General features: G+C 38.8%; 1 protein-coding gene across 3 annotated transcripts in view; it reads right to left on the bottom strand.

Moving 5' to 3' along the window:
- The window catches only part of PCNX2 (pecanex 2), a 319,512-nt gene that overhangs the window by 212,791 nt on the left and 79,905 nt on the right, over positions 1 to 26,816 (bottom strand). For all 3 annotated transcript variants that reach the window (XM_063671047.1, XM_054479339.2, XM_063671060.1), the window contains 3 exons: positions 20,212 to 20,383; positions 10,716 to 10,826; positions 9,535 to 9,626 (listed from right to left, as the gene is read on the bottom strand). In XM_063671047.1, coding sequence (XP_063527117.1) covers positions 9,535 to 9,626; positions 10,716 to 10,826; positions 20,212 to 20,383 — 375 coding nt within the window. The remainder of the gene's footprint in view (positions 1 to 9,534; positions 9,627 to 10,715; positions 10,827 to 20,211; positions 20,384 to 26,816) is intronic.

Genomic DNA, 26,816 nt, shown 5'->3' with positions numbered 1-26,816 from the left:
ATGGATCTGGGACCTGGGGTGTGTGATGGGGAGTAAATTACTTAATCTCTCTTTGGATGTTCATTTCCTCATTTTAAATAATAAAATGAAGGAATTGGACTAGGAGGCATCTCAGGTCCACTTCAGCATTAAATAATATCTAGAACTATGAGTTTGTTTTACATTTACAATTAGATTTTAAACCCTGAGTGCCTGTAAAGTAGCACGATGTTAGGCTGCAATCCTGTAGGACCCAGAAGAAATATGGGAAAAGCTCCCCCGCAAGCAGTTGTTAAGGATACGTGGGAAACATTAAATTATAATAATGTGCTTCAACCTCCGGATCCCCTTGCCATCAATAAAAAAATCTCTTTGTAAAGGATAATAAAAAATAGAAATCATAGTTTATCCAGACACAGAAAGCCCAGTTAATTAACTACTGAGCTATTTCTCCAAAGAGCAAATATTCTGGTTGTTTCTGTATATCACTGTCGAATACTATTTAAGTCAATGAGGGAGTCCATTTATATGTTACTTGGTACCATCTTGGATGAGTCAAAGAGAATATGAAATTAAAAGAGGAATCAAATTTTCTTTCCCTAATTAATATTCCAGAGGACAAAATTAACTCATGGTCTCTGAATCTGCTTCTACCAAGTGATAATAATAAAAGTTAAGGAAATAAACACATATATCATGACCCATATGGAAAACTGTATCTCTAGCAACACAGCTGACATGCTGAAATGGTTCACAAGGATCCATCAATCCATCACGATGCGCTAGAGATGAAAGGAAAAAAAAAAATCAATTCCAGCAATGCAAAGAGTAAGCATAAAAGGTATAAACAAAAGCATCATTAAACAAGAAGTAGAATCACAGCTCTGGGTAAGTGGGAGTTAGATTGAAGATGGGTGAGCTTTTCTTGTTTCCTAAGGACCCTCTTGACAATTTGCTAACCACATTCATTCAATTCACAGCATTTAATAGGTGCTGCGTCTTAAAGTGGAGAGTCAGTCTGAGACCATTAGAAAACTCAGGACGTACAAATGAGAAGGAAGAAATTCAAATGGCTCTATTTTTACCAAAAGGTGTTTCAAAATACGGTTAGAACATTAAGGGTTTTTTTTGTTTGTTTTTACAACAGACTATAGTATTTATTGCAAGTGATCTTTGTTCTATGCTGAGAAAGGGAAGTCAATACCTCCCTGAGATGAAATAAACCTTCCCAAAGTACCCCAGTTTCAACTGGTCAAAAGCCTGTTTCAACACCTAAGTAAACCCCAGAGTCCTCGAAGAGTTTCTTTCCATCACAGAGTTAACGGCGTGCTTTCAAAATGGAATCACTTACTCTGATCCAACAATGACTTACACCTATAACAAACCATAAACTGAATAGAAAACAGAAATAAAAGTCTCAGCCCAGGATAGAGAATAGAGTTTATCTCTTGGGCCGGCTCTGATCAGTTGGTGCTGGCTGACTGTAATATCTCCTGGGCAGCCCGAGGTACTACTGACCTCAGTTAGAAAAAAATGCTGTGATCAATTAGCAATGTCTGATATGAAAATGGAGCCACATTTGGGGAGGTGAGGGAATAACAGTAACTGTCCAGCAACTAGGTAAAAACCCAAGATACTCTATTTTTTGAATACCCGATTCTTCAGTAGTTTCTAAAACCTTTAAGAATTTTGCAAGAAAAAGTTGTCTAACAATCCATGAATGCACATTACTTTTGAGAGTATCTGAACAGATAATTATGGGTGTTCAGCATTTGTCAAATGCATGTTAAGTTCCTGAGGAGAAAGGAATGTCTTTTCCTCCTCCCATATCTTTACAGTACCCGGCAGAGCTATTGCTGAACAAATAAATACGTGTTGACTATCACAGAATACAAACTTTTCAGCTTCTGCATCAGCTACAGAGAGCTTGCATATTTCCATTTCCATTAATCAAGTACAATGATATTTACATCAGATGCTGTCTGCTATTCAGGGTTGCCAAGAAGGGTAAAGTGTGGGGTCCCAGTCCAAATGGCATCAAGAACATCAAGAACAAGATCTCCCTCTCCCTAGAGCTCATTAAGTGTCCAATAAAATATTCAAAAAGAGAAAAGCCTGAACCCACACTGGGAACCAGAGCAAGTTACTCATGCACAAGTCATAGACCCTGAGGAATTTATGCCAGACCTTATATTACAGATGGGTCTAGACTGAAAGAAGATTGTAAGGTCTGACTCCAACTCCTCTCCCCATTTGAAATACAGTAGTGCACTGAGGAAGTAAATAGGAAAAGACCTCTGCTAACATCACCTAAATGAGAGGCGGAAGGGCTGGAAGTGAGTACAGACCAAGGGGTTAGCAGACATTTTACCACTTGGCCTTGCACGTCTGTGGATGGGCAGTCTGCAGCAACTCCTGCTGTCATAGAAGCGGCAGGATTGATTCAATCAGGTCATGGATGCAGAAGTTAGAGCAAGAGGGTAAAACAGAGATAACCACTGTCCCAGGCATTTCTTCATATCTACTGCCTGTGATGAGCTTCCTGATATAACTACCCCAAACTCCATCAATAAGACATTTTCCCTGGGAAAAATCATCTGTGAACTAGTAGTGTATTACTGAAACATGTTTTGTTTCATTTTCCTCTCTTCCTGTGTTTCAGACATGAGGTACCTCTGAAAAGATCTGACCAAGGAGTCTTACAATTCCCTAACAGAAACCAGTTCAATTCTTTCTTGACTATAAGACAGAAGTCATAAAATCTAACATCAATGTGGGCAGCCAAGTGACATAAATACATTATGTGGCTCAGGCATAAAAGATGACAGGACATGATGAGACCTGTGAGCTTGTGGTAGCTGTGAGTTACTATTCAGTGTCAGCAGGTTGTTACCAAATGGAAAGGTCAGCCCAGTGTTGCCAGATCTTCACATTGTTTAAGAGAAGTAGGAGAATCATATTTTGACACTGACTGTCCTAATATTAAATGTTGGCTTGAAAAAAAATTTTAAACATTCTACAGGCCAAACACAAAACAGGTCTGTGAACTGAACAGAGACGACGCTAGGTTATCAAAGACATATTCTCACTGCGAAATGAGAAAAAAAACACATGACAAACAAAAAGCATTCTTGAAATGAGATATTTCTCTAAAGGTACCACTTACAGAAGCTTTCTAAAGCATATTTACATCAAAAAAAAGAAATTTTTAGAAAATATCTGATTTAAAGACTCAACTTTAAAGCTAAACAAGCAATTATGAAGGTCGAATAATATGAATGCCAAATTTCAAACTGCAATTTAGCAGTAGACCAAACAGCAAACAATGCAGAAAATAAAATTTATAACTGTAAAATTAGGATAATAGTACTTGTCTCAGTTATGCTACGTGAAGTAAATTATATAAAATATATATAATAGTGCAAAAGAATTCTAGAGATCTGCTGTATAACATTATGCCTGCAGATAACAATACTGAATTGTACACAAAAAGTTAAAAGGATAGATTTCATGTTAAGAGTTCTTACTGTAATAATAAATACATTTTAATTTGTATTTATTATTTAGACTTATATATTATATATAATTATAAATTATTTTAATATATTTCAATAATAAACAAAATTTATATATTATTTATATTATAATTTATCAAATTATTTTACATGATAATTTATTTTATAAATTATATTTTATAACTAGTATATATATAAACTAGTATAATTCTTAGTACACAATAACTTCTCAATAAATATTTGTTGGTTTCTTCATTCTTGAAATGAGAAACTCTAGAAACTGTACCAGAACTCAAAGGAAAACTATAAGGAGAGGAAAATGATGAAAAATAAATGAGAGCCATGAAAGACAGCCAAAAGTTAAAGTCTGTGAAAAATTAAATCATATTATGTGAACAGAATCAACAATGTCATTAATCAAAACATAACAGGGAAACTTTTCCTCTAGATAAAGTCTTCAATATGAAAAGTGAAAATGGGCATGGTGCTCCAGAAAACTTAAGGAAGAGAACCACGCCTAATCATAGTCCACTAACTTCTTTTAAACTTCAGACTGTAGGAAATAATTCTACAAAAATTTAAGAAAGAAGTTTTAGTCCTATTGTTTTTCTCTTCAAAACTAAACACTGAGAAGTGATGCCTCCAATTCAGATGTAGAAATCCAAGTGTCCTGCTCACAGCCTGACAACAAGAAAAAGCCAGATAATTTACAAAAATCTCAACTTTAAAATGACTATGATTAATATGTTAAAGAATCTAGTGACAGAAATGGACATCGTTCATGCACAGATGGGTAATTTCAAAAGAAAAATGAAAGCTATCTACAGACATCAAATAGAAATATTGGTTCTTTGGTGAGTTCATCATCGGACTAGACACAGCAGGAGAAAGAACTGGTGAACTTCAAGATAGGTCAGTAAAATTATTAAAACTAAAACCCAAAGAAGGAAAAAGAGTGGAAAAAAGACTATAGCATACAAATGATGTGGGGCAATATTAAACGATCTAACATGTATATAATTGGAGGCCCAAGAAGAAAAGAAAAACAGAACAAGGCAGAAGACATATTTGAAATGAGAATGGCTAAAGATTTTCCAAAACAACTGACAAATCAAACAGTTCAGAGAATCCTAAGTAAAATAAAAAATAAACGCCATACACTTAGTCACAGCATTGTCAAATGGCTGAAAACAAGGACAAAGAGAAAATCTTAAAGGCAGTCAGAGAAAAAAGAAACATTACTAACAGAGAAACAAATATTGGAATAACAGCAGATTTTTTTTTTATCAGAAATTACACAAGACAAAAGAAAACAGAACATGTTAGAAGTACTAGGGGAAAAAAGCTTTTAAGCAGAATTCTGTACCAGTAAAGATATCCTTCAAAAGTGAAGGCAAAATGAGATGTGTTTCAGACAAAGGCTGAAAGTTTTATTACTAGCGGACCTGCACAATGAGATTTCTTAAAGAAAGTTCTTCAGACAGGAGAAACATGATGGCAAGCAGAAAGATGAATCTACACAAAGAAGTGTACATTGCAGAAATAATTTTTTAAAATAATGTAAATGAAATATAATTTTAAAGATTTTAAAATATCTTTATGAGATAATTGACCACTTAATGAGTATAAAATAACACATATTTCATCTAAGAGATCAATAAAACTAAATATTACTATATAAAAAAATTCAGTAAGAACATGAGCTATTTTATATGAGCTCTTTTAGAATATAAAAGGAAACACTTTCCAACTCATTTTATCAAGCCATTACATAATATCAAAACAAGACAAAGCATTACAAGAAAAGAAAAGTTAGGCTGGGGGCGGTGGCTCACACCTGTAATCCCGGCACTTTGGAAGGCTGAGGCAGGCAGATCATGAGGTCAGGAGATTGAGACCATCCTGGCTAACATGGTGAAACCCTGTCTCTACTAAAAAATACAAAAAATTAGCTGGGCGTGGTGGCAGGCACCTGTAGTCCCAGCTCCTCGGGAGGCTGAGGCAGGAGAATGGTGTGAACCCAGGAGGCGGAGCTTGCAGTGAGCCAAGATCACACTGCTGCACTCTAGCCTGGGTGACAGAGTGAGATTCCATCTCAAAAAAAAAAAAAAAATTAGAGAACTAGAAACTTCATAGACATCAAATTTCTCAACAAAATATTGGTAAATAAAATTGAACAATATATTTAAAAAGACAATATGGCATGACCAAATGGGGCCCATCCTTTAAATGGAATGTTGGTTCTACATTGAACAGTCAATTTATGTAATTCTTCCTATCAATTGCTTTAAAAAAAATCAATATGGTCTTCTCAATAGATGCAGAAAAAAACAGTGACAAAATTTAACATCATTTATGATGACAACTCTCAGCAAATTAGAAATCTAAGGGAAATGACTCAGCCCAATAAAGGGTATCTGGAAAATTTCCATAGTTAACTTCATACTTAATGGTGAAAGACTTTTCCCCTAAACTTGGGAGCAAGGCAAAGATGTCTGATGTTAGCACTTTGTCAACATTGCTCTGGAGGTCCTAGCCACTGCAATAAAGCAAGAAAAAGAAATCAAAGGCATACAGGCTGCAAAGGAAAATAAAATTGTGTTTATTGATAGACATGACAATCTATGGTAGACAATCTCATAGAAATTACTAAAATGCTACCAGAACTAACACATTTGTTTAGCAAGCTTGCAAGATACAAGCTGAAATATTACAAAATAAATTGTATTTAGTATTACTTAGCAATTGAAAATTTAAATTATAAAACACAATGCCATTTAAAATAACATATAATGCATAAAAAGGTGCAATAGTTGTAGGTTGAAAGATACAAAATACTCCTGACCTGAGAACGAAGTAACAAAGACAAAGACTGTGGTATATGGAACAATATACCATGTTCATGGATCAAAAAGTTACTGTTAAGATGTCAGTTCTCCCCAAATTGATCTACAAATTCATCATAATCCCAATGAAAATTTTGGCAAATTTTGGTAGGAATTGGCAAACATAGTCTAAAACTTACTTTTAAAGAAATATGACCTTTAATAGCAAAAACAATTTTGAAAAAGAAGAATAAAGTTGGGAGACACACTATCTGATTTCAAAGCATATTATATAGCTACAGTAATAAAAACAATGTAATAGTAACATAAAGAAAGGTATACAGAACAATGAAATGATTAATTTTTGGTTCCAAAGGTTCCATGATAATTCAATGGAGAAAGGTTAGTGTTTTCAACAAATGGTACTAGTAAATCTCAACCTTCACCTCATGTCACACACAAAAATCATCTCAAAAGAGATTTCAAATCTAAATATAAGTATATTCAAATCAAATCTAAATATAATGCAACTATAAAACTTGTAGTACAAAAATATTTGTGACTTAGGGTTAGGTAAATGTTTTCTAGGTAAGATATAAAAAAAAAAAAAAACCATAAAATAAATATTAGATAAATTGGACTTCATTGTAACTAAAAACTTCTGTTTTTCAAAATATACTGTTAAAAAAATGAGAAGACAAGCCACAGCCTGAAAAAAAAATGTGTGTAGCATATATCTGATAAAGGACTTGTATCTAGATTATGTAAAGAACTTTCATGTCTCAATAATATGGCATACATATAATTTTTAAATGGACAAAAGGTGAGCAAATTTTTCATCAATGAAGTTATACAAATGTCAAACATACAAAAAGATGTTCAAACACTATTCATTATTAGAGAAATGCAAATTAAAACTATAATCAGATACTGGTTCACACGAGAATGGATTTTTTAAAAACCTGAGAATACTAAGTGTCAGCAAGAACCTGGAACACTTGGAAATCAAAGATTATGTGAGGGTAGGGAAATGAAAAATGGTATAGAAACTAGACAACAGTTTGGCAATTTCTTATAAAGTTAAATAAAAACCATGTGATCTAGCAATCTCACTCAGGTATTCACTTAGGATAAATAAAAACATTGTGTGGAGAGGGGACTGACTGCAAGTGAACACAAAAACATACTTCTGGATGGGGGAACAGTTTGTGTCATGATTGTGATGGTGGTAACTTGTCTACACACAGTTGTCAAAATACATCTAACTGTACACTTGAAATTAGTGGATTTTATTGTATATACATCATGCCCTGACAGATTTGATTCCAAAGAAGCTTCAAAGACAGAAATCTGATGAATGGTGGCCAGAGGTTGGAGGTAGGGGAGGAGACTAACTACAAGGAATTCAAGAACATTTTTTGAGTTGGTGAAAATGCTCTCATAACTTGATTGTAGGATTATTTATTTATTTATTTATTTATTTATTAAAACTAACCAAACTGGACATTTTTAAAAGCTGAACTTTAAACCTGACTTTTAAAAATTAATGAACAAGCAAACAAATAATTCCAGAACACAACAGAGCAATATACTAAGGTGCCTGCAGAAAAACACCTGTGACCCCAGAGTTGTATAGGCAGCCATTTTACCAAAAGACAGTGGAAAGATGTTCTCAGAAGTACAAGGACTCAGAAAATACCCATCCAAGTACTTTTCCTAAATGAAGTATACCTGGGATCCTATGATTGAGTAAACAAACATAAGTCAAAACAAAGAACACCAGAAACACTGATTAGATAATTGTTGGTCTACATGATAGGATAAATGTGGTAACAAACAGGGCCACTACAAGCACATAAATTACCTTTGTATATTAGATACAGAAACCTTCCTCCCAGGCCCCTCCCCTTTTTTTCTGAAAGAAAATATCTATATGATAGGAATAGTAGGAGCAAGATAAAGAATTACTCCATTGATTACTGTGAAATATTGAGAGAGAAAAATGTTGAATTCATTCTCTCTCACAAAGGGAAATGAACAATTATCTTTCTGCCACTGACATTGATCAGTTTAATATGATTTAAGTTAATCTTTTAAAAAAGTGAGTTAAGAAATGTTATGTGATTTATATTAAAAACACTTTAGAACATATATTATTTTTATTTACTCTTTTACATTTAATTTTTGTTTTATCAAAGGAGTACCTGTGGTTTAAACTGTTAAACCATAAGTCCAGAAATATGTATAATATTAATTTATTTGTTACTGATTGAAGATGTCCCTGAGGACATTATGCATACTGTTATTTTTCGACTTAATGGCCACTCTACAGCTCTACAACACTGAAAACAAACAGTAGTGGTCCCTACCTACACAAACCCCTGCTCTAATTCCTGCTTCCTGAAGGCAATGACTCAGCTGTTTCTTCTCCATATTTACTTCCATATTTTCAAATAAAATACCTGCTTTGCTATTTCTTGATTTTTATTTTCCATTTTAGATGTTATTTGCTGACTTTCTAATATGGAAGACAGGATTTGGAACTCCTCCATCACACTTCACCTCCCCCATTCTTCTATTAGCGATATAACATGATGATTACTCAGATTACTACATAAACATGGTTCACAGCTGAGCCAGGTACCTACAATAGATATGTTTCTTGCCTGACACAACTTTGTGTTTTCCTGAAGTTCGTGTTTATCTTGTTTTCTCATCATCTTAGTAGCTTCCCTTGCTGCCAGGTTAGGTTTGCATTTTCCCCTTCTGGATAAGTCTATACTCCCTCTGTTTTCTAGATTCTAACATTTTGTGGCTGTCATATCCTCTTCTGTCCTCTTGTCTATCTAGCTTTAAGCAATTGTATACCTTTATTGTCTTTTGAGGGTATTTCAGGAAGTGAAGGCAGACACATAGGTTCCATTGAAAAACATGTTAAGCAGCAGCCCCTCCCAGTGTCACTAACCGATATTAGCAGAGAGACATCTGCAGAGGGGAAGCCAGGCCAGGAGGTGGGGGGCCTTTCACATTAGGGCCAACCAGGCATCCTGACCTGTCTTCTAACATTACTGAGGCCTCACTCAGCCACACAGTCACTCCCTGATTTGCACAGATCCGATTTCTCTTGTAATTTTGGAGAAAACATTCAGTTGTTTAAAAAAACAAGTTAATTTAATGAATCGAGAAGGATGAGGGCCCATGGTCCTCACACCTACCTTCACTGCACTGAAGCAGACCGCGTGGAGCAGGGCGGCAGCCAAGAAGCTCCGGGCCACGCTGTAAAAAGCCGAGGTTATCCCAGACACAGCTGGAACACAAACATCAACAGTTGTTTTCTAGACCAGCCATTCTTAAAATCAACAAATGTAAAACAGCAAAGAGATGGTTGCACATTCACATACAAGATGCCTGCTGAAGGGGTAAAGAATACATCTATGGGATCCATCAAAAGGCACTGGGTGACTCATAGGTGCAAGAAAGAGACTACCACCTAACTAAAAATTCAAGTTCTTAAAAGACTATGTGTGTGTGTCAGAATGAAGGTAGGGAGACCTCATGGCTTACAGTTGAAAGCTGGTGGTCAAGGAAAAGGTCCTGGATAGCAATTCAATAGAATAAATGGGAAGGAGAAGGAGGGAGAAGGCAGGAGGAGAGAGGAGACGGGAAAGGGAACAAGCAAGTGTCCCTATGTAGTGTGTGTGTGTGTGTGTGTGTGTACGTGTATGTGTTATGGGGGTGGTAACAGTGATTGCATTATGCACATGATTTCATTTACTCTTTATAGCAACCCTATGAGGTCATGATGTTTATTTCCATTCAGAGAAGAGAAGAGTAGGCTGAAAAGTTAAGCAATTTATGTCATGTCGTGAGATTATATCCATCTTGGTCTGAATCTAAAGTATGACATTAAAAGGGTCACAGTGATGGTTTAGGGACACAGGTCACCTGTCTCTATAGGTACACACACAATACACAGCACAGTGTCAACCCACAGGCTCACATTGATGCACTCCCAGACTTGAGCATGTATGTGCTCAAATACACACACACACACACACACACTTATATCCACTCACACATGCTCACACACATTCACACACATGGAGTGTTTTTTTAGGGAACAGTTTGAAGGGCTTCAAACCTATTCCAAATCACAGAGAACTCTACCCTTCCTTGTCTCTGTGCTTATGCTCAACCAAGCTAAGTAGACCTCTTCCAATCTGGCTACAGGAAATTGGGACAGGCCCATCATCACCCAGACTGATCCAAACTGAAGTCATTTAAATGCTCAGGACAAAGAAAACCTAACTAGCCACTCATCTCCTGCCTAAGGCTATTTAGTCCTTATCTGAACTCTGAATTCCTTTACAGGAAGAATAGAATGTAAACGACTTACCAGAACCACCAAAAAACAGCATGTCAATTTGCTCCAAAAGATAAGTGCAGAAAGTGTTGATTTGCGGGAAGAGCCCAAGGAGGGAAATAGCAGGGAAGCAATATAAAAATACTGAAAACAAACAAACAAAATTGACGATAAGCATGTGGGAACTGTGTTGCCAAGGCTCCTGCTGCAGTGCTGTCTCTCTCCCCTTCCAAACCACCCCACCCAGGAATACTGGAGGCAATCTTTTTTTTTTTTTGAGATGGAGTCTCGCTCTGTCACCCAGGCTGGAGTGCAGTGGCGCGATCTCGGCTCACTGCAACCTCCGTGGAGGCAATCTTAGACTCCTCTCACCCGGAGGAAACTGGAGGCTGAGACGGAAATGTGCCTGTGGATGCAGCAAGGAGCTGATCCTGATAAAGAAGTACTGATGAAAGGAACGCACACAAGCCCAGGACTGAGCAAAGACTTCAGGGGTGGTGAGTGAGAGTAGAATCATCTTCAGTTTGAAAGAGTAGACTTGGACATGGGGGAGATGAGGGCAAAAGAAAGGCAACTGGGAAAACTACAGGAACATAAAAAAACACAGGCCAGGCCAGGCATGGTGGCTCACACCTGTAATCTCAGCACTTTGGGAGGCCAAGGTGAGCGGATCACCTAAGGTCAGGAGTTTGAGACCAGCCTGGCCAACATGGCGAAACCCCACCTCTACTAAAAAAAAAAAACAAAAATTAGCCGGGCGTGGTGGCATGTGCCTATAATCCCAGCTACTCGGGAGACTGAGACAGGAGAATCGCTTGAACCCGGGAGGCTGAGGTTGCGGTGAGCCGAGATCACACCACTGTCCTCCAGCCTGGGCAACAGAGCAAGACTCTGCCTCACAGACAAAAAAATCACAGGACAGTAATTACGGGAATCTCTTCCTGCATGCGAGAGGGGAGCAAAAATTGGGGCCAAGGAGTGTCCTTGCTTTGTGCTTCTGTACCCTCAAGCACTTGAGTAACTTGGAGTCTATTACATCCTAAATACCAATTGGAAACTCAGAGTTAAGTCAGAGCTCAAGGCTGTCAAGTGGGAACTACCTGACTGCAGCACTTGTGATAATGTGACACTGATTCTAGGGTAGATGGATTGCGTGGTAGATGAAGGTGCTCTTGGCTGAGGAGAGAGAGATTGTGCTACCTCCCATCAGAATGATGAAATTGCACATTTGGAGAAAACATTTGTAGGTTATAATTCAATGTTTCAGAGAACTATTTTGTTAGAGGAGGAAAACTATAGTAGAGCTGCATTTTACAGCAACTTTCCTACCATTGCCTCTTGCTTAATTCTACTGAAGCTGGGTTTCATAGAAACACAGAAACTCCCATTAGCAGTGCCATAAGACATCTGTCTTCCTTTCTGTCTCTGATTATTGGGTTGTATGTCAATGAAGTTTAGTACTGGCAAACCTTAATAAAACTAAGGAAATTTGATTTGAAATCCAATATGTCTAGATATTGGAACTATGTCCTAAAATATGCACAAAGCACAGTGAACAACAGGAGGAGGATGGTAAGTGAGGGTGTTTCAGCTATTTCTGAAAAATGGGAAATGTTAACTTCCTATAGTGAAGTTGTAAGGATGAGAGTATTTGCACAACCCATTCTCTGAATATTTGATTAAAATAGTTGGTTAATATTACTGGGTTATTTAAAATGGGCACAATAGCACCTTTGGCCATAAGATGGTAAATAATATCACGTGGACTTAGTTCTTGCTTCTCTCTTGTCCTTTTTCTGAAATGCTCCTTGTTTTGGGTTGAATTCTGTTCCCACAAAAGATGTTGAAATTCTCTTTTTAAAAGTTGGAAAAAATTAGCCAGGCATGGTGGCGGGCGCCTGTAGTCCCAGCTACTCGGGAGGCTGAGGCAGGAGAATGGCGTGAACCCGGGAGGTGGAGCTTGCAGTGAGCCGAGATTGCGCCACTGCATTCCAGCCTGGGCGACAGAGCGAGACTCCATCTCGAAAAAAAAAAAAAAAAAAAAAAAGGTGGTATACCTATGTAACAAACCTGCATGTTCTGCATATGTATCTAGAACTTAAAGTATTAAAAAAAAAAAAAAAAAAAAGTTGGTTAAAATTCACTATGGAACGAAGTACTGAGGAACTGTTCAAAGTCTTTGTGAAAGTAAAATTTTATGTCATGAACATGGCTATCTATAATAATAGGGGCTGTGGTTGGTGTTGGAGCCATGTTTCGATACAGGTGGTGATTTTGTTGTGATAATTTTTGTGGCAAGAATTCAACTATATTGTAAAAAAGTAGAGCATCTGAAAGCAGTTTATTTCTCAACCAAAGCGGACAAAAAGGCACAAATACTGATATGCTAGACATAACTATATAAGACATAATTTCTTTTTCAGTTTCTATAAATAGAAAGGAGAGATACAAGAAATAAATAGAAATTTAATTACAGAACATATAGTCATGAGCATAGAAATTTTAATCCACAGAATTCCGTAAAATTTCAAACAAACTGAAAAGAGCTTCTCTTTACTCTGGGGTCAAAATCCAGCAATGACAATTTTGTGCTATGCTATATCTGCCAATTCTGGATCAGGGCAGAGGGAAGGTCCAATGAGATTTATTATTTGCCTTTCCAAATGCTGTATGTGTATGTGACAAAAACTACTCTGAGAATGAAGAACCACAGGGAAAAGTCTAGGTATGGAATGATATGAACGGCAAAGCCAGATATTGGGAGCTATTTGGTAAATCAAGGATAAAGAGATATTCTGTATAAGAAATACATTAGCCAATGCAACAAAACCCAAAGAAATGAAAAGAATTGGAACACAATGAAAAATGGCATGAGGAAGATAAAATGGTAAGAAATACCAGAAAGTCATCCCTGGAGATGCTCTGGCTGTGGGTGTAGAATTGGAACTTAATGAAACAATACAGGAAGAACAGCAGTCAACAGGGAGGTCCATGCACTAGATCCTCTCCAAAACATCCTGGAGGAGGAAAGCTCTAGTCTTTAAAATAAATGTCGTGGAGGTGGAATGGGAGGAAGAGGGAGTCCATGTGTCTCATCTGTCAGGTTGCAGTGAACGTGAAGGAAAAAGCAGCCAAATGCTTGTTATGTTACCAGGACTTTAGGAAAATGACACTTGAAATTGCTGAAATTATTTTGTCCTTTTTTTTTCCAGAAGTAAAAAATTAACAAGTCTTTGTGGCTGTTCATAATTTTCCCTGTGAACAAACATTTTCTGTTAGCATACCACTGAGTGGGCCTATAATTTTCTCTCACTTCTTCCTAACTTCTTATTTTCCTTAATAATTATAGTCAATGCAGAAACTTCTGGCACAGTTCCACTTCTTTTTAAGCAAAATTCATAAATAAAAATATAGTAGCTTAAGCTTATTTCTTTTATCAAATGTGAGTGATATAAATTACCATATTTGCAGGTTTGAGGGGCAAGCAGGCAGAATTAAAATGGCACAGAAATAAAACTAAAGCCTATGAAGTCAATGTGAATGTATATATTGTGTGTCTTCAATGTGCCCTATCTGTGTATTAACTAAATGTCCTCATATGGACTGAGGCCAAGAAATGAGCCTTTAAACAAGACATAGAAATGGGACGTCTGGGTGTTTAGGGAAAGGTGAGTACAATCCAGTGATTGGTTCTAAAACCTCCACTTATCTCCAAAGTTACAGTCTCCATTATTGAAGATGCATTATTGTTGGCTGGGATTTATAAACCTAAGGACCAAAAATAAAACCTAAAACTCCCAGGTCTGAAAAAACAAAAACAAAAAAAACACAGAGCAGAGGCCATTTGATAAAGAACCCATCCAGTGCTTGGACCCAGGCTACAACTGATGGACATTTCATCTTGCCTGAAGTTTTTCCATGCCAGAGATTTTCACTAAGCAACCTACTCTATGGTAGGGCAGCTCTAACCCAAACCGTTTTACTGGCTTCTTTGTACTGAGCTGTAACCCATCTTCTATCTGCTGGAACTAGTTATTATGGCTACAAAAGAGAATAAAATCCCTCCCCTTCAACCTGGCAGCATTTTAAGGATCTGAAGCTATTGTGTGTACCTCTAGCACTCAAGTGTTTCTTCCCTGGGTTGGACATTCCCAGTTCCATTACCCAGTTTCCAGACCCCATACAGGCCATGTGGCTACACACTCCTCCAGGCATGCTCTAGTTTTGTGACTGCTCCTTTTGAAATATGGTACTAAGAATCAGAGACCTTTTGGCTTTCTCACCCACAGGATAATTTCAAAGCCAGTCCCACTCAGAGGTTTTTGCTCAAGGAAAGCAATGTAAATTCCAGCCAGTGGTCACCAGTCTCTGACTGAGCACAGGAAATGAGTGCGGACTAATAACTTTCACCTTATTCCTGGGGATAAAAATAAAGAATATTTTTTCTTATAATGAAAGGAAAAGTGCACAGAGTAATATTGTGAACATATATGAGGGATCATAAAAGAAAAAGAAATTACATAGGAATATTATTCTATGCTTCTACCTCCTTATTCACCTGAATTTCTCCTCCTTCAATCATCTGATGTTTCCTTCTTCCTTTGAGATGTTTCTCTCCTTGCATTATACATGACAAGGAGTTTCTCCATCCTTCCCAGCTGCCCCATGTCCACCTGACTTATCTCATACCACTGGCTCAGGCATTTGATCTCTTCTGCACAAGGAGGCAGAAGGAGATGCTGATACTGGACTGGCCTCGCTCCTTGTCTGTCCCTCTCCTCTGCCACCTCCTCCTGCTCTGACAGGGTGATGGTTTAATTGCAGAAACCAGGAGTGGCAGTGGGTAACCCATACATCACCAACAAGACACTGCTCTAGGAAATACTCCATGCTCCCTAGCACCTGCCAGAGGAGGACCACTTGCACCCAACACAGCATGAGAAGCACAATAAATCCATGGGAAACAATGTCACATGGACTTAATTCTTCTCCCTTGTCCTTTTTCTTAAACACTCCTCATTATGGGTTGAATCATGTTCCCACAAAAGATGTTGAAGTTCTAACTCCCAGTAACTCTAAATGTGACCTTGTTTGGAAGTAGGGTCTTCACAGATTATGGAGTTAAGCTGAGGCCCTTAGTGTCCATCTGGACCCTAATTCAACATGACTGGTGTCCTTATGCAAAGGAGAAATTTGGACACAGAGGCACACATGCACACAGGGGACACCATGTGAATATACAGGAGAAGAATGCCGTCTACAAGCCAAGGGGAACGGCCTGAAACAGGTCCTTCTTTAGTGCTTTCAGAGGGAGCATGGCCTGGACAACACCTTGAGTCTGGACTTCTGGCCTCCAGAACTGCAAGACAACAATCTTCTGTTGTTCTAAGCCACCCAGTGGGGAGTACTTTGTTACAGCGGCTCTGGGAAGCATTACGCTTCCTAGAGCTGTACACTTCTTTTTCCTCCTAATAACCTTTTGTTTTCTCCTAATGTTTTTCTTCTCTCCTTGCTAGTTCCTCCATATAGCAATGGCAGCAGCTTTAGACTACTTACATCCCTTGCTAGTTGAGGAAATACACAGTGAATAAGTTCCACAAGGAAGAAATGACTTTAAGTTGCCCTTGTGTTCCCACATAAAGTCAGAAAAATAGTGTAAGCCACTATCTCTTTCCTTTCTCTCCCATTTGTTCTAAATTTGTTTCACAACCTTTTCCTGCTCAGTGCAAATTAGTATGTTTAACACATTCATTCCATAGAGATTGCTATTGTTCTATTTTTCTATTTATCTTTACCCCAGAAGTTATTTAATCGGCTTGCTGGATTATTTATCACCATTTTTGGTTGTCACTGTTGACAAGCAAACAAAAATATGTATTAGGCAGAAGCTTCAATGAGGGAAAGGGAATTCCAGTGGAAAAGATAAGAATGTTCCCTCTCCAATCCTTAATGAAATTGATTTAAAAAATAAAATAAGAATATGCATAGCTAGTAGGATATTTTAGAACAAGGGTTACTGCTAAAGTAAAATCTTAGGCTTTCAACAATTATTTAAGACATTAAGGTCTTATTTTTTGAGCTTTAATAACAGCTCACATTCCAATGCCATTGTAAGTTTGCCACACCAAGACAACTACACTTATTCCAAAGTTGACTTTTTTACAGTAGCAAATAAAAATTTTAAAAACTAGGAATGAGGGAGATACCCATGTACAGAAAAGCAATTTGTAAATGGAAGACACATCATGCTCTTCATGCCCCAAACCTCTTTCTACAGATTATTGGCAAAAGGCACTTTTTAAGTCCCTACTTATTCTAAGGGCTGAGTTAAACGGTCCAAATGGACTATAGCCTTCTCTGACTTATGAATGGGAAGTATTCCAAAAGTTATTTGTACATTAATATCCTTAGTACTTAAAGTAGACTTTCGGCCGGGCATGGTGGCTCATGCCTATAATCCCAGCACTTTGAGAGGCCGAGGCGGGTGGATCACCTGAGGTCAGGAGTTCGAAACTAGCCTGGCCAACATGGTGAAACCCCATCTCTACTAAAAAATACAAAAGTTAGCTAGGTATGATGGCACGCGCCTATAATCCCAGCTACTCGGGAGGCTGAGGCAGGAAGAATCGCTTGAATCCAGGAGGCAGAGGTTGCAGTGAGCCTAGATCGTGCCTCTGCACTCTACTGGGTGACAGAGATAGACCCTGTCTCAAAAAAAAACAAAAACAAAACAAAACAAAAAACACGGACTTTAATGTTCATTAGTTCATCCTTTCAACAAATGTTTATTTAGTGCCTCTAGATGCCAGACACTGCTAAGGACTGAGTGGTAAGAAAGCATGCAGGGTCTCTGCCTTGCCTTTTCTGAGCGAATAAGCTAGTGAGAGAGACAGGCATTATTTTGGTATTACAAATGCGAGCAGATTGCTACAAAATGGGCTAAGGACTATGAAAGTGTGGGTAGTGAGAGGATAGACAATGGGGCCAAACTTAGGGAAATGAGGTGTTATGAGCCAGCATAATGAAGGACGGGGGAGGCTGCAGAACAGCTTCCAAGTGGAAGGAACACAATGTGTGAGAAGGGGATGAGAAGGGGCCACAGTAATTACGGCTCCAGCTCAAGGCACAGATCCCTGTGACCTGTAAGAGATGGCACTCTATCAACACTAACCCACATTCAAGATCCCAGGAGAAGATGGCTGGGGGTACCCAAGATGGAGTGTGGAGTGCAGAGAGAGAAAAGGCAGCATTTTGACATAGACAATTGTTTCTTGGACATCTTCCAAAATTATTTTATGCTTTCTCCTTCTCTAATCTCCAGGTCCTCGTGTGCCCTTGAGCTGTGGACACCAACACTGCTGTTTGCAAAAAGAAGATGGCAGGAAAGGATGGCCCTGCAAAGTGTGCCATCGTGAGTGGGCATCTCCGTCTACTCAAACTCTGATTTTTTCATTGCAGCCGACTTAGTGAGGAATATGGGTGCCCTAAGTTATAAAATATAAGAATGACAGAAGGCCTTTCTTGTTGTGTATGTGTTTGTTCCAACTGATAGGACTGAAAAAAAAGTAAAGTAAAAAATATCAGGAAGGATAGAAGCAAATATTCTTGGGCAGGAGGGCACTGACTGGGAGATCAAATTATGGATCTGTTCTAATTTTTTTTTCCACATGTTTCTGTTTCCTAATTGAGCTCAGAGGTTCTCTGAAGCGTGGTGCGTAACCCTTTGGCATTAAGAAGCTACTCTGGCCAGGCACGGTGGCTCACACCTGTAATCCCAGCACTTTGGGAGGCTGAGGTGGGCGGATCACTTGAGGTCAGACCAGCCTGGCCAACATGGTGAAACCGCATCTCTCCTAAAAATACAAAAATTAGCCGGGCATGGTGGCACATGCCTGTAATCCCAGCTACTTGGGAGGCTGAGGCTGGAGAATCACTTGAATCCAGGAGGTGGAGGTTGCTGTGAGCCAAGATTGCGTCACTGTACTCCAGCTTTGGAGACAGAGCAAGACTCCGTCAAAAAAAAAAAAAAAAAAAAAAGCAGCAGCAGCAGCAGCTACTCTGCTTCTCAAATGATGTAATAGGAAAAGATGTGTTGAGGATGCATAGAAAGGTGGGCTTGTGGTGGATTGGGCATTGGGGGAGTAAAGAATGAAGAGTTCACTACCAAAGCAGCAGGAAGAGGAACGGGAAGCCAGAGCGTAGAATGCCTACCAGGGTTTTCACCTATAAGGAGCACAAACAAAACTTACGCCACACCTCGGCACACTCCCTAGTTCCACTAGAGAGATTCAGGGGGGCTGTCACAGAGGTTGGGAAAGGATGATGTGGGACCAAAGGCTTTGACAGTCTCATGAGTAAGATTTCTAGCTGGCAAGCGAGAGATCCAGCTAGTGATGTTGGTAGAAGCTGCCCTTTATCAACTCAGCTGGTCAATGTGATCACAGACAATAACAAGTTGGCAGGTGTGCAAACCCCTAGATGTCTCTGCAAGAATTCTTAGAGCATATGCAGTCGGGTCAATACTGGAGCAATCACTTTGCATAACAGGGACAACAACAGCTGATGCTTGGTGCCTAGCACTGCTCTCTATAAGTATACCAACTCATTTAAAATTTTCAGTAATTTCTGAGGTGGCCAATATTTTTGCCTTTATATCACAGTTAAGTTTTGCTCAAAGTCATATACCTAGTGAAGCGGCAAAGCTCGAATTCAAACAATCAGCAGTTTGGCTCCAGAGTCAGGGCTCAAAACCATACAGTATGCAGATGACTTGTTTAAACAGAGCATTTTATGTAAAATACTGCCTAAACCTTAAGTCAAGCAAAGGGATTGGTGGAAGACTGGGTGATGTGAGTATCCAGGACTCCGCCTGGACTGAGAACCGTGCCCATTCATGCCGCTACCCTGATTGCAAAAGCAGCCCCAGCAGGCACCGTAACAACCATTCTTCAGATGCGCATTTATTTTTTATTTTTTATTTTTTTTTTGAGAAAGAGTTTCACTCTTGTTGCCCAAGCTGGAGAGTAATGGCATGATCTTGGCTCACCGCAACCTCCGCCTCCTGGGTTCAAGCAATTCTCCTGCCTCAGCCTCCCGAGTAGCTGTGATTACAAGCATGCACCAATGCCTGGCTAATTTTTTGTATCTTTTTAGTAGAGATGGGTTTCACCATGTTGGCCAGGTTGGTCTTGAAATCCTGACCTCAGGTGATCCACCTGCCTCGGCCTCCCGAAGTGCTAGGATTACAAGCATGAGCCACCGTGCCCAGCCCGGATGGGCATTATTATAATGGACATTATAGTGCTGCAACTTCTTGGTCATAAATATCAAAATCCTTTAAAAATAATTCCATAGTTGGATGCTTTGAGGCTTGGGCTCCCAGACAGTCTTTGGTAGATATGCAAGCCAAGAGGAAGATGCACATCTCTTCACCCAATAATCAGGTAAGGAAGCTTAGAAATTCAGAAGACAAAGAGGAGACATACCCTCACCCCCCATATTCTTCCCCACAACCCCATAATTAACTCACCTATTAAGTAGTCCCTAGCTGATTGTAGAAACACTGGAGAGAAGAGCTTCAGGCCATACACAACGTAACTGGGAGGGTGCCTGGCTTTGGCCCCTGTATCAAGAAGCAAAATAAGGCCACACAGCACACAAAAATAGATTGGTCTGCTATATGTTATGATTTGGTTGTGTCCCTAGAAAACAAACACAATTTCTGAATGGTACCTTTTATTTTGATTAAATGAAAAAAGCCTCATAGTCAATAATTTACACTATATCAATCATATAACTTATACCACATAACACATTTTCCCCCAACCACCACAATTCATATATGAAAAAAAAAAAAACAGGAAAAAAAGAAAAGAAAAAAAAAGTCTGATTCTTATTCTGTCAAACCAGAATGAGACTATCAAAAAAAAAAAATATTATGCCTATCATTCTCAACAAGATTTATCTGAAAATTTAATTACCATCCTGAGAGAAAATGTAGATCTAATTCAATGCTTTCCCCAACAGTGAAACTTCCATTCATCTTGTTCATTTCAAGTGCAAAACTAATTTAAACCACTGTTTGCTCTACACTTGGGTGCCACTATTAATAAGAAATAGAATTATAATTTGTGGGCTTTAATTTCCTAGTCTCTTAGAAAGCAAGACAATATGGGTATGAAGTTATACCTGCAGAGATTACATAAAATGTCTTAGTGTGCACAGTGGAATCATTCAGCTTTAAAAAGTGTTATTTATACTATGTACACAGCATTTTCCTGTGAGGGATACCAAATATTTAGCAGACCTGATCTTATCCCTATGCCTATTGTTATGAAGCAAAGTAGAATTATTTTTTATTCTTCTTGAATGGATAGAAAAATTAAGGAAAAGATACAACATTAACTTTCCAGGGCAAAAGCCAACAAGAAATTTACATCTCATAAATCAATGCACAATTTATAAGATTCAGGGGGAAAAAAACAATGAAAATGAATTGGGAAAAATGTCTTTTGCAATTCATGAACTGCCTTGAGTGTAAAAAGGAAGGATTAAAGTGATTTGGTTTCAGATGTGAATTTTCAAAGTCACTGCCTTGAACATGTTATATTTAGACATGCAATTTAAATTGCCACTGGTTCTATAATAGAAATCGTCCTATTCTGAGACCATCTTTTAAGAGGAAGGAAAACACAGTCTGTCCATGGAGGCTGGCTATGTTTGGCCCAGAGTCCAGGTTCAGTCTTAAGAACACTTGTACTCTTATGAAATTTCCTTCTGAATCCAAGTAGGTCATAGATTAATGGGTACGGGAATACTTTTGTTGCATTTTTAAAAACCGAAGCGAAAGCCCAAGTTCAATCTAAATGCATTTCTCATCAAGTGAATAGCAAAATAAGTTTGTTGGTATAAATAACAATGCAGTATACAAATACACATGTATATGAGACATTTCCTCAAACTGGCATGGTTTAGGAAATATCATTAAATAGCTACTTTCCACTTGCTCTGATTTTTTTCTTTGATTAAAAGGTTAAAATACATTATTCTAAAAATTAAAGGTCTTTGGCCTTTAACAAGTCTGAGATAGTATTTTGAATGTTCCAAGTCAAACTTTACTGGGCATGGGAAGGTTTTCTTTGTATTTGTAATTTATGAAACAGAACTTATAGCACTGTTACAAAGAGCCTGCCCTCACCACCATGTTCCTGCTTTATCACATTTTCCCATTCTATGTTTTGGGTCCCAAACCATACTAAGCATTTGGCTAATACAAGGCACATAAACCACTTTTTTTTTTTTTTTGAGACCGAGTCTCACTCTGTTGCCCAAGGCTGGAGTACAGTGTTATGATCTTGGCTCACTGCGACCTCCATCTCCCAGGTTCAAGTCATTCTCCTGCCTCAGCCTCCCAAGTAGCTGGGACTACAGGCACCCGCCACCATGCCTGGCTAATTTTTTGTATTTTTAGTAGAGATGGGTTTCACTGTGTTGGCCAGGCTGGTCTCAAACTCCTGACCTCAGGTGATCCACCTGACTCGGCCTCCCAAAGTGCTGGGATAACAGGCGTGAGCCACTGTGCCTGGCCACTACTTCTATTTGCCTTGATTTCTGAGAACACCTGCTAATAAAATAGCCCTGCTCTTCAATTACTACTTCCACATATGAATCAATCATCAAATCTCCTAAGGACTGATTTTTTAATTTTTTCAATAGAAAAACTCCAGTAGCTCCACCAGCTAAAGTCTGATCATAATCTCTTAAAAACTCATTTGACATCATCAGTCCCCATCTGCTTTTAACCTTAAAATACACTGTGGGGAGCACCAATGGAATTCAGCTTGGGAGCATCTTGCAAGGCCATTGCACAAAAGCAGGTCTCTGCGCATTTATGTTTTCCATCAGCCCTACCTCCATAAGCCATCTCATCACCCAAGTGCTAGTCTCAGTGCAGAGAAGGAGCAAGGTTCGAGACTCAAACAAAAACTCCAGGAGTCCTGCCTGTGGCAAGCAGTGGTGCATGTGGCTAAGTGACGAGGCCATCCTAATTATCCTCTTAGAGACAGTGGAACGGTCAGCTGCTTCAAATGTTCTGTTGTTGTAAAGAGGGGAGAAAGGTTTTTGTTGTAAGGGAGCTGGGGTGACTGGGAAAACTGTAGAGGTGCACGGCTTGGCCTCAAGGGGAATGACCTGAGGTCTGTGCACAGCCTGGCCAGGCTGCCTCCATCCTCTGTCTCAGCTCTGCTGCATGTGCCAGCTTCAGGCTTCATTCCCCAGGACAGAAGAGAGCACCTGACATCTGCTTAGGTGACAAATGTTCCTGTCTCCCCCACATTCAGAATTTTTTTTTTTTTTTAAAGAAAGGATCTTGCTTTGTCACCCAGGCTGGAGTGCAGTGGCATGATCATAGCTCACTGCTGCCTCCTTCTCCTGACCAGCTATTCTTTTTGACCACTGATATAAAACAACAACAGCCACAACAGCTAATGTTTGTCTGGCCTTTCCTGCGTCCCAGGCACTGAGTGCCCTACCTACTTCAAGTGTATTCATGTAGCGAACCCTCAGAATATCCTGAGAAGCATATACTATTCTCATTTTGATAAGAGTAAACTGAGACATAAGGATGAAGAAACTGTCCCAGGCCTCAGCAACAGAAAACAGCATGGCAGAGTAACGACTGGAGCCCCATTTGCCTGGCTTCCTCTACCAACCATGGGGAGGCATGCATATGGCACTGGATTCTCCAGACCCAAGGACTCAGCCTGACATCACAAAATTTCATTCATAATCATCACTCTTTAAACACAGAATGTGAACATTACTCATGTGAAGCAAATTCGGAGAATGAGGAAAGCATCCGTGATAGTCTTAGGGTGTCAGTTTTTTCAAAGAACTCTGGGCAGAGAAAAGGGCTCCTTACTTGCAGAAGGTGTAGAAAACCCAGACATTCTCTGCCCATTTCTCAGCTGTTGCCCTGTGACATTATGGTCACGTACATTGAAGGCTCTCACTGCAACAAGGGTTTGCCGTGTTTTATAGTTTCTCACAACAGTGTAGGTCAGTTTAATTAAACATTATTTTTTGGTGGCTGTTGATGATTTCGTTTTTACTTTAGCTTTAGCAGTTCACTTGTACATTCAGAGCCATCCTAAATGTTCATAATGCTCTTTGGTTCCCCTTGATTGTGGAGCAAGCAAGGACAGCTGGGGGCAGGCACCCATCACCCCACTGCGACCCTAAACAGCAACTATTTTATGATCCACACTTTGTATATACAAGAGAATCCAAAATATTTTAAGGAATTCTCTTCCTATGGAAGAGAGGTAGCAGCCAAAGCGTTAAATAATTCTCAATAGGTTACTATTGAGATATTAAAATGCAACATCAATTTAAATATAGCAGAAATGTGATAGGCTACTTTAAAAATTGAAAAGAAATAGGAAATCAGATTCTTTAACCTTAGTTTATCATTGAATTCTACAGAACAATTTATGTTAGGTCCAACTTCGTAACTTTCAGATCTGTGAACCCTTACAAAATGGCCTATGCAGTTGTCCAGCCAAGAGGGCAGTGAAATGAGTATCAAAGTGTTCATCAAGTGCTGTCCAGCGCACTCCACTCCGCTACCTCCTAGTTCACATATTTTCCTACTGTCTTAGCACTGCCCTCAAAGGCAGTGAAAGAGAGCGAAAAGAGTGGTGACCTACATTCTGCCTTTAATCAATGGTAGAAATTAAGTATCATTTGAAATGGTTTCTGTTTTAACTACTACCATTTTGAGCAAAGACACAATTGAATGTTATTTGAGAACTTTTCATCAAGATCCACTAAAACTAAGTTGACCTTCTTATTTCTTAGGATTGAGTATTGAGAAGTTATTTCATGTCATTCAAAATCATTCCTCTGATAAGCACTACATTAGCCAGGTGATCAAGGTCAACATCAACAGAGATAAGTCATATTGATAATTTGTCCCATTGATGTGATGTGATCCATATAACATGTTACCTCTGTGGTTTTCCTCCTAAGATCCATAATCCCTATCTTATCATGAAATAAACATCAGAAAAATCCCAACTGAGAAACAGTGTACAAACTATCTGACTGGTCCTCCTCAAAACTGTCAAGGTCATCAAAAACTATTAGTATATTGCCAGTCTATGTTCCTTGGATATCTTCCAGTATCCACCTCACCCTATATATTTTTTTTAAGTTTCCCAGCAACTGTTTCCTTTTAGAATCAGACTAATATTTTTCAGGCTTAAGGAAAATCTGAGAAATGGTCACAGCCAAAAGGAGCCTACAGAGACACGATAGCTATTATAATGTAATTTGGTGCCCTGGATGGGAACCTCAAACAGAAAAAGGGCATTAGGTAAAAAACAAGGAAATCTGAAAAAAATGTGGACTTCAATAATAATGTATCAATATTGGTCCATTAATTGCAACAAATGTATCATATTGTGACTAATGCTTGAAGTTAATACAGCAAAACTGGGAATGGGGTATACAGACACTCTTAGTACCACTTTCCCAATTTTTCTGTAGATTTAAAACTATTCTAAAATAAAAGGTTTACTTACAAAAAATAATCTCCAATAATTTCTACATAACCTGAAGTAGATACCAAATGTCTTCCCTGAATAGTAGCAACAGTTAATTGAATAGAATGCATAACAAGCTGTAGCCCTCACTCTTTGGAGTTTGTACTGTAAGGAATCAAGACACATATATAAAGAGGAAGGAAACATTTACAGAGGACTTAGTATACTTAGTATACACTAAAGCCTGCACCAGGCATATTACATAAATTGCCCAGTGTACTCTTTTTTTTTTTTGAAACAGAGTCTCACTCTATTGCCCAGGCTGGAGCGTAGTGGCGCGATCTCGGCTCACTGCAACCTTTGCCACCCAGGTTCAAGCGATTCTCCTGCCTCAGCCTCCCGAGTAGCTGGGATTACAGGTGCCTGCCACCGTGCCCGCCTAATTTTTGTATTTTTAGTAGAGACGGGGTTTCACCACCTTGGCCAGCTTGGTCTTGAACTCCTGACCTTGTGATCCATCCTCCTTGGCCTCCCAAAGTGCTGGGATTACAGGCATGAGCCACCATGCCTGGCCACCCAGTGCACTCTTTATTAAATCCAACTGATGTTATTCGGATTGTCCGTATTTTGCACAAACACAAAAATACTGCTAACAATTGCTAAGTGCTTCAGGGCCAGATACTGTGCCAAACACTCAGGGACACTGCATTGTTTCCTTCTCTTGCAATCCTGTTTTATTATTTATTCCTCTTTTGCAGATGAAAAACCTATGATTGAGAGAAGTAAGTTTCCCAAGCTCTCACAGCTTATACATGGTAAGGCTGCATTCAAATATGAATCCTGTATGCATTTGGTTACTCCAATATTTCTCAATGTGTGATCTGGATCGCCTCCACCATAATGACCTGGGAGTGTGTAAAAATGCAGATTACCGGGTGCTGTCCCAGCCAGTAGAGGGGAGGGGGGAAATCAAGCTCTGCCTCTGGCTTGCCCAGGTGATCCCGGGCACGCTGCTCTAGTTTTTCACTGCCTCTTGGATATTCTACCGAATTTTGCTTTCTGGGTTATTATTAGTGGTTACTGTCAGTTAGACCTATATGGACACCTGTGTAAGCAAATTAATATCTTCATTCCCCATTAATATATTGCCATCTCTGATCCCCAAATTGCAAAGTTTCAGTTAGACAGTATCCAACTGCTAATCTTTCTAAGCTCTCCCAGACCTATTTTTTTTTAGAATGAAACTAATTTCTTTTGAGCCGAGGGGCTACTACATCATACCTGTTGCCGTGCAATTATTATTAATTCTGCATTTAAAATTGAAATACACAGTGTTATGCAAAAATTTTGTTTTCATTTCGCTATCTTCTGATTTTAACAACTTGCTCAAAATATGCCACCTGTGCTCTTAGAAGCAAGCAAAAAAGAAAGGTCTGTCAATCACTCTAAGAGCAAAAATTGGCTGAATTTATTAATAGCTATCCTCCACAAATGTGCAAAATAGTGCAGTCTGAAAAGCAGTTCAGTTCCTTTCACAGCCCCTCATGAATAAAAATTAGCAGCAAGTTTGAGAACCATCTCTGTGTCCCAA

This window comes from Pongo pygmaeus, chromosome 1 (assembly GCF_028885625.2).
Source record: "Pongo pygmaeus isolate AG05252 chromosome 1, NHGRI_mPonPyg2-v2.0_pri, whole genome shotgun sequence".
Lineage (NCBI taxonomy): Eukaryota > Metazoa > Chordata > Mammalia > Primates > Hominidae > Pongo > Pongo pygmaeus.
The sequence above is the reverse complement of the archived record's forward strand: the minus strand, read 5'-3'. Positions and strand labels throughout refer to the sequence as shown.